Raw genomic sequence first — 9,311 nt, forward strand, 5'->3', positions numbered from 1 at the left:
TGTTCAATAGTTACAAAGGAGCACCACACTAACTGCAACTTTAGACATGTTAATCAGTAATGTTTTTTGTTTGTAGATGGCATGTCATATTTCCTGCATTGTGTCTTCTGTTGAGGTTTAATTCAAGACCCCTGTTTCATTCTCATAACCTTTGGACTTATTTCAGTTCCACCTTGGCTGCTTCATTGCTACTGCTTGCTTGTCTTCACTGCTTCAAATTTGGCAGAGATATGCACTGTTCATTTAAATTTTATTTGGGGAAAACTGAACTCTTTGCCAGTCCTCCCATATTCAGTCAGTTTCCCCCAATTTATGTTGTCCCTATGGAGGTTGTTGTGCCACTCTTAGAACCAGCTGGTGTCCACACCTCCCTCTGTCACTCTCTTCTCTGTGATCACTCACAGGATTAAAACCAAGGAGAACTGTGTCTGGGTTAGAAGAACTGCTCTGAGTCTTCAAATTTCTGCAGGAAGCTGTGTTGTCAAGTAGAGAGAGCAGAAGCAACAGACAGATCGAAAAAAATCAAAGCAGGGGGATTAATGTGTTAGAATGCGATAAACCAATAATGATTCAAAAGCAGCCATGTTCAAGGGGTTTTGTGCAGTGTTAAGCTTATTTACTGCCCCCTTTTAATCAAAGTCTTCAAATTGAAAGTTTCCCTTGTGGATGATGCCCAGACAGACCCCCTAAGTTGAGAAATACTGTACTGTACTTGACTGCCAGAGGTCTCTGTGTGTCAGTGTGGTAAACTGAAAGAGAGATGGACTCAAACTTGGCAGCAGTTGTGGGGTGGAAAAGAAGGTCAGAATCGTGCAATTTGGCAGCCTGCCAGTGTCCACAGTGTGTGTCTGGCCTGGTTTGTGTGTTTTATAGCATAAGTATAGCAGCAGTTTGGTTGTGATTAAAAACTTAGTATTGCAGTCTGGCCTCTAAAACAAATCCAGCAAGTAGTTTTGTCAGACTGTGGCCCTACTGACCCTGACTGCTTCATAATAATCAATTTTCCTTCAGTGATCTAAAGCCTACACAAATTGTAAGAAGCATAGATCTGATATAAAGATGGATGGCGCATCAATACTTCCTCCCACTATGTAAAATTGAAGTGCTAATCTTGATTTTGTGAATTTAGGCATTTTTCGCCTTCACAAATAAACAAATCTAATTAATTGAATGAATTTGATATATCGTCTGGCCCTTGCCTAAAGTAATACACTTCATCACATTCTTTCCATATATTTACCCAAAAAATATCCATATCCCTTCTGATTGTAAACAAGGCTCCATCAGTTGTGTGATGCACCTTCATCTGCCTTGCAAAGACAAGCCATGCAAGCTCAGTTTTGGGGATGTTAATGCTCCTTAGCTAACCAGTTTCCTGTGAGAAATCCCCTCAGTCCTTGTCACATATGTTCCTCTGCACTGATACTTTCACTTTGTGGTTTCTGTGTATGACTCTCAAAAAATGTTGATATGCAACTTGATTATTTAATCAGCCATCTAATTTCCCACTTATGTGGAATTTCCTCTGTTTTTTTTTTTATTATATGGCTAATTGTGACTTGACTCAAAGAAATAAAACAATAATAATATAATCTATGAAATGTGAAACTGCCCTTTAGTGTCATAGAACCAAAAGGGGGTTTTCTTCAGTTGGCTGGTTCAGTTCTACTAACTGATTGAAACCAAAAGATATTCCGTTTACAGTCATCTAAGACAAAAAAATAATGACATGACAACTTTAAAAGCTATGGTACACAGATGACAATCTGCTTTGATTCTGGAGATCTGTCCACATGTCAGTGTCCTTGGGGAAGACACTGAGCCCCTAGTTTCTCCCATTGACCTCACTTGGTACCTCATTGCCATCGGTGTGTGGATGGGTGAAATGAGAGGCAAATTGTAAAGCACTTTGTGGAAAAAGTGCCATGTCAGTGCAGGCATCAACATTTTTTCTCCCACTTGAGGAGACTTCATTTGTAATGGTGTTTTTGAATTACAACAACACAGTCAGCTTGTGGCTGTGGAGCGGTGTTAGTGTTTTTCACTCACAAACAATCTTTGACTAAGGGCTGGAGAGCAGCCATTGTCCAAATGACAGACCAGTTCCTATTAGTCATCACGGAATTAATGTTAATTACCTACCGCTGATATTAGGGTTGGTGATGTATTGAATTATTTTTGCTTGATGTTACGGTTTATTTAATATTGTGTCTAAAATTTTGACATTAAAAAAACTAAAGAATATTTTCAGTAAAACAACTTTTTTTTATAGTCATCCCTTACTTTTATGTAATGAGGAGAGTATGCAGAATGTCTGAATCAGTTTCGCATTCATTGATTTGTAGTGTTTTTGTGCAGGTCTAGTAATCCCTCTAAAATTGCCAGTTCTAGCCAGCTGTTTTGACACGTGACAGGCAGATGTTGGCTAAGACATTAACACTGACAAAGTCCTGTGTCTCAGCTTTGAACGTTTGAGAGAAACTACCGGCATAATATTCAGTAAAAATTGGCTGTTTTCAATGCACAGACTGTAACGGTGCTAACATGCAAGTTGCAGGTATACGGACTGGTGAAAAAGTAAAGGAGAAACCTGAATAAATATCTTTTGGAGGAATAGTGCCCATCCCACCAATAGCGCTCCAGAGACTTGTGGAGTCAATGCTAAGGTTCATTGAAACTGCTCTTTACTTACTAAGACACTTAATGTTTGATTTCCCTATTATTTGTAGCCTACCATTATATTATTTAGGCAGATAAAGTACATGCCAGTTCTCTGTGCAGACTTGTATGTATTCCTGAACTGAATCTGACAAAAGGGATGATGTTGGATGAAAATAAAGTATGTTCCTGTGTGCACACATTTCTGCCTTTTTAATATCTTTAATGGCCAAAAAACAGTGTTGAGGTGAGACAAGTCATTTTACTCGTGGTTACCAAAAAGCAGCTTTGAACTTTTGAGAGAGTGTAAATTGCAGTATGAGTTCTCCAGCAATGAGCAGTGCACTAAATTGAAAGTCAAAGCATATTTTGCATCATGTGAATATCCCAAAATGAACTGGGTGTAATCCTTTACAGGCTAGTGGCCTAATGAAATATGGAACACAATGGTACCAGCAGTTCGCAATGAAAAGTCAGCCTGCCCTCTGAATGCAGCAATTTTATCCTAGATTCAGCTTGTAGAAAGCTATTACTGTGCTGTGAATACCTTGCTGAATATTTCAGAGGTTGCTCTATTGCCAGCTTCTTTTGAGGCTTTGAAGTATTAAAAAGATTTGCCCTGCGTTCTGAACAGTTAACAAAATGCTTTTTCCCAATTTTGGTTCAGCAATTCTTCAGGGTTTTAGGATTTTATTCCCTCTTTCTGTTCTCTCTTCTGTCTCACCTGCTTTCCTTTAGTTTATTAGAAAATATTATCCTCTCTTTCCTCAGGCAGTGAGGAGCTAAAGAGGATGGCTCACTCTAAAACTCGAGCCGCAGATGGGAAAGTGACCTACCCCCCTGGGGTCAAGGAGATCTCCGACAAGATCTCCAAAGAGGAAATGGTCCGTAGGCTCAAGGTCAGTGTGTTTCTCCCAGTCTCGCACCGTCTGTTTGCTGTGTGGTTACACTTGTTAGTTGGGAACTGTTGGGCTTTTGCGACTTTCTTAAGGCCTTTTTTATTGATCAGTATTTTTTTTTAAAGCAGAAAAAATGTTTTTCACTCTTACTATTGGAAATTGGTAGTTAGAACTTAATATTGGAAAAAAATGAGATGTTCCTGTTGATATTGCATTTGTGTGTAATTCACTGGAGTTAAGTATAGCTGATGCATTTTTGAAAGATGTATTATTTGAAGTTTGATTTTTGACTGTGGAGGAACTGTAAACATCATTGTCTGTGATTGATATTTCACCTATCAGTCTATTCGGTCAACCCAACCACTAACCTCTGGCACCTGTGAATATCCCCCACCCCTTCTCCAGATGGTAGTGAAGACCTTCATGGACATGGACCAGGATTCTGAGGAAGAGAAGGAGCTGTACCTGAACCTAGCCCTCCACCTGGCCTCTGACTTCTTCCTCAAACACCCAGACAAGGATGTGCGTCTGCTGGTGGCCTGTTGTCTGGCAGACATATTCAGGATTTACGCCCCAGAGGCGCCCTACACCTCCCCAGATAAACTGAAGGTACGGTGACGACATGTTTGTTTGCTCAAACTAAATTAATGAAATGAAACTAAATACTACAAAATGATCTTTGTTCTATCAGAATTATTCAGTTTTAAGTACAAAAGCTTGTTGCATCTTCTTTGGAGTATTCACTTAACACTAACCAACAAGCTGATTTGTGTTTTCATTTGTTAGCTTTGTTGTAAGTTGAGCTGAAATTTGTGCAACATTTGGTTGGAGACTTGACACGGCTCACATCTCACAGAGCTTCTAAACACAAGCTGTTCATTAGACAGACCCAAATCAGTGCCCATTAACAAGTCTTGCATAAATCCTTCTTTTTGTGTTTTGAACGTTTCAGTGTTTGTGTTTTTATAGAATGGTATCTCTTGCCAGTCATTCTGACCATTTAGCTGAAAACGTTTATTTGTGGCTGTGAATTGTTATATTTCTAACTTTGTTGAGTTCACCTAATTGCCTCTGAGTTTTGGTAATGACTACAACAGCGCGTGCTCATTCATAGTGTCTGTTTGCTTCTTGTCTCAGGACATTTTCATGTTCATCACCAGACAGCTAAAAGGACTGGAGGACACCAAAAGCGCTCAGTTCAACAGATACTTCTACCTGCTTGAGGTGTGTGTGTGTGGATCAGTGGTAGGATGGTCAGATTGCATTTTATTAACAACATCTGCTTATTGAATAAGAACTCTTTAGGTTACCTCATCATATCTGTTTTGGTTTGGCTTTCAACACTCCTCTAGATACCTGCTTTCAACAAGTACTCACAGTTATAAATAGCTAAAATTCAAAGTTCTCTACACTCTTGACATTTTTCAGGGTGGCAGCCTAATTAATGTTCACAACCTGTAGCTACAATGTGAAACCGAATAAGCAGCTGAAGGTTTGACGTGTTGATTAAATGTCTGACACATCAAAATAACAGCTGTAGCTGACTTTATACAATGTTTTTCATGAGTGACTTGATCTAAATACTGGCGGTTCTGATTAAGAGATATTAAGTTGATGGGCCTAAAATATTGATATGACTTTTACTGAGATTAACTGAGAGATGCTCCTAAAATAGCTGTAGTGCGATCCAATTTCTTTAGAGAAGAGTCACCATTCTGATGGTCTTAACTGAACTACAGAAACGGTCCCCTCACTGCTGTAAAGGATGTAAGAGTGGTTTGTCTTTACCTTCACAGCAGTCTTTGGCTAAGTACAGACACTGGCTTGCAAAGCACACATTAACCAGACCACAGCCAACAGTTTCATTGCCATTGCATGTTTAGCGGTAATTAGCAACAGCTAATATAATCTGCCACCAATGATATTTGGCGTTATACCCAGTGAAAGTAACAGTCAGTGCTGTTGCAACCTAATGTTTTCTACATTGCCTATCTCTAATAAAAAGAACCATGAGAGAGAAAAAGGTTTCATAAGAAATTTGTTAGCTTTGGACCTTAACAAATGTGGGTATATTGCAAGCAGGAAACTGAAATCAAACCTTAATCAGTGGTTACATTTCTCTGCACAGAGACAATTCACATCCTTAATGTGGGTGGTATTTTATTGTAAAAAGACCCAGAAACGTAGCGTGTATTGTGAAAAGCCTGTCATGTACATCAAATTCCATGTTTACAGTTCAGGGAAGAGGAGCTTCAGGGAATAAAGTGCTTTCTATCTTGATGATTGATTGTAATACTGGGTAAAGCCTCCCCCCACTTCATATGTGTTTGGCTTTTTGTTACTTTACTTGGGTGATTGACCTTCACTGTACAGAATGATGATGTACAGTATAAAACAGGGGTACACCCCTGTTCACTGTCACTAAAATGTAATGTTATGATTCACTGTATGATCATTTCAGAGGTTATAGTTTGTGCTGCTGTTGAGCTGTACTGCATTATACAGAGATGTTTCTGCTCATTGTTGTAAATGGGCTAGACAAAAAAAAAATCCAAACAGCTGTCAGTGCAGTGTGATTACAGTTCAACTGCACCACAGTCTACATTTTCCAAATTAATAAAGTTGAATCGACACCTCTCCAAAACAGTTCCAGCTGAAACTGAACATTATCACCTTCATGAAGGTGGAAGTATTTTTGGAACATTGTATTAGATTGCATTGGCTTTAACTTGGTATACCAGCTGAGTGTACATCAGTCAAGAAAGAGACATTTGCGATTGCTTCTTTTTGTACTTTTTTTTGCTCATTGTTGTAAATGGGCTAGACAAAAAAACAAAATCCAAACAGCTGTCGGTGCAGTGTGATTACAGTTCAGCTGCACCACAGTCTACATCTTCCAAATTAATAAAGTTGAATCGACACAAATCCAAACAGCTGTCAGTGCAGTGTGATTACAGTTCAACTGCACCACAGTCTACATTTTCCAAATTAATAAAGTTGAATCGACACCTCTCCAAAACAGTTCCAGCTGAAACTGAACATTATCACCTTCATGAAGGTGGAAGTATTTTTGGAACATTGTATTAGATTGCATTGGCTTTAACTTGGTATACCAGCTGAGTGTACATCAGTCAAGAAAGAGACATTTGCGATTGCTTCTTTTTGTACTTTTTTTGTTGCTGGACTGATTCTGGCTCATTTTATGCATATTAACACATTGTTTTATTTTATCTCACTAAAATTTATTTATTTTTTCTCCCCATAGTATTTGATCTCTGGTCTCCTGAATACAAAATACACACTAATTCACCTGGGTACTGAAGAACTTAATGTAACCGTATCATATAAAATACAGTGGAAGGCGAGTGTAAAGACCGAGACAAAACACTGGAGACAGAGTAGGCTTCTGTTGCACAGCAGGAGAATGTATGTTAAAGCAAACATGTTTATCTGTGCCTGCAGCGATCTGGCAGTTTTTCATGCCCTTCAGGCTGCAGCAGACTCTGTCTGAACTCCTCTTAAACACTAAGTCAGAACATAATAAAACGCGTTTATAAGTCTTTTAAAAAAATTACTAACTTAAATCCCAGAGTATTTTTAGGATCCTTTATTGTGATGATCTTCATTATTGGTTTTATTTTCAGTCTTCTTGTTTTTATGTTTCAGTTTGCTTTTAATTCATCTGTTGGAGTATGCACCAAGAAGTTATTGTCTTTCTACTGATAGTAAATATCGTTTGTTTACAAGTTGATTATTAAGATTGAGATTTAAAAGCCAGTGCTATAAAAATGGCGTGTTTGTGAGATGGATTAAATCAAAGTCGCATTTTAATGGTGTTAATTGCTTTACGCTCTGTGCAACAGCAGTGAAATCCAAAGTACCAAAGCCATGAAGAGGTATACAAGATTAAGTTGTTTTAATTAGTTGTGGAATGAAAATCTCAAAAGAAAGCAAACAGTTTGAGTCTGTTTGAAAACAGAGGTTGTTTGCACCATTTTTTAATAAAATGGCTATATTGAGATGTGTATATATTTTTTTTATTTATAACTGCCTCCTCTGTTTTTGTTCAGAACATAGCATGGGTGAAGTCCTACAATATTTGCTTTGAGCTTGAAGACAGCAATGAGATATTCACCCAGCTTTATAGAACACTCTTCCAGGTCATCAAGTAAGTCTCACCTCAGTGTGTTTTATTTATTTATTTTTTGATATTTTAATATTTATCTCCCTGTTTGTCACATGTGCTCAGGTTTTATTTTTCCACATTACCTCCTGTTTTTGGTTCCGGCAGTCTTTAATAACAGAAAATGAGCCATTGTAGCCTTCTCTTCAAGCCTCAGTGTGTCTCTGCTGCTACATCATAAAACAGCACAGTAGCAGTCCAGTTGTTTCTCTTTGATTGCCCTTCCTCCGCCTCTCCCCTTTCCCTCCTCTCATTTTCGTTCCGCTCAACACAACCTTAAGGGCTGAATTCTGCAGTACAGAATTTGGCTTTTTGCCACTGGAACAAAACTGTGGTTGTATGTCAAGGTTGTGCCAACTCAGTGCTTTTTTTTTAAGATAGGAAGAATCTAAAGAGCTCTGTTTCCTATTTGAAATATTTGGAGTGAGCTAGAAGCAGTAGAGGAATACAGCCCTTGTATGTGTGTGTGACTTAAGTGTATGAGAGAGACACTTCAGTAAAGGCGAAGTAATGAGACTAGTAATGCTTGGCAGTGTTGAGGACAGCATTCGCTGAGATCCAAATCTAGCTAATAAGCTTTATATCTCACTGTAATGCAGTGAAAAACATGACTACCTACTAAAACATGAACACACAATGCCAGCTACCAGCAAAGTAAATCTCAGCCATGGTGCACTAAAAAAATTACAGATTGTTCACCAAGAATAGGTGAAGTACGGACTAAAAATTATCTAGAATTATTTGACATTTTGACTAAAATCTAGTTGATCTTTAATTTGCTACCACAAAATAGGAGCCAGTGTTGAGTATTCTTGACCCTTGACTCTTCTTGCATTGTTTCCCTAGCAACGGCCACAACCAGAAGGTGCACATGCATATGGTCGACCTAATGAGCTCCATCATCTGTGAGGGAGACACTGTATCACAGGAGCTGCTGGACACCGTGTTGGTCAACCTGGTGCCAGCACACAAGGTATGTGCACAACACGTGGATGCATGTGCAGTGGGCAGGCATGATGACACAAAAAGCAACACACGTTCTTATCTACACACACAGCGTCCCACCATGAATGTTGATACAAGTAGAAACAACTGGTGAATTTATATTGTCAGTACACTGAGGCCAATATTGTTTTTCATACCCTGTAAATCAGTGAGACCCCTGCAGGTGAGAATAGGTAAAGCAGATTTAGCACGAACATCTGTCTGCTACAATCCTCCAAATAGGGTTCTTCTGGGTGAAAAATGTTTTTGTCACGGCCATCTGTCTGAATATGTTCTCTGACCAGTTGTATCTCTTTCTGTCTAGAATTTGAATAAACAAGCATATGACCTGGCCAAAGCTCTGCTGAAGAGGACTGCTCAGGCTATTGAGCCTTATATCACCAATGTAAGTTGAAATCTTTCACACACTCACTGATTTCATGCCTTTACACATTTCTGTGTATGGCATACATTTTTTTTCTCCACATATCACTGTATACTTATAGTTGGGTACATACTGTAATTGTTAAAATTATAAAATGATACAGCTCTAACAGTTATTAGTGAAATGTTTACATACTGTAGAT

At 38.6% G+C, this 9,311-nt stretch overlaps 1 protein-coding gene across 1 annotated transcript in view; it reads left to right on the forward strand.

The window, feature by feature from the left end:
* pds5b (PDS5 cohesin associated factor B) overlaps window positions 1-9,311 on the forward strand; it is a 27,091-nt gene that overhangs the window by 1,490 nt on the left and 16,290 nt on the right. Inside the window, exons 2-7 of the mRNA XM_020620441.1 lie at window positions 3,430-3,557; window positions 3,963-4,166; window positions 4,695-4,781; window positions 7,628-7,725; window positions 8,587-8,713; window positions 9,050-9,130. Coding sequence (XP_020476097.1) covers window positions 3,450-3,557; window positions 3,963-4,166; window positions 4,695-4,781; window positions 7,628-7,725; window positions 8,587-8,713; window positions 9,050-9,130 — 705 coding nt within the window. The 5' untranslated portion in view covers window positions 3,430-3,449. The remainder of the gene's footprint in view (window positions 1-3,429; window positions 3,558-3,962; window positions 4,167-4,694; window positions 4,782-7,627; window positions 7,726-8,586; window positions 8,714-9,049; window positions 9,131-9,311) is intronic.

This window comes from Monopterus albus, unplaced genomic scaffold (genome assembly GCF_001952655.1).
Source record: "Monopterus albus unplaced genomic scaffold, M_albus_1.0 scaffold237.1, whole genome shotgun sequence".
Classification (NCBI taxonomy): Eukaryota; Metazoa; Chordata; class Actinopteri; order Synbranchiformes; family Synbranchidae; genus Monopterus; species Monopterus albus.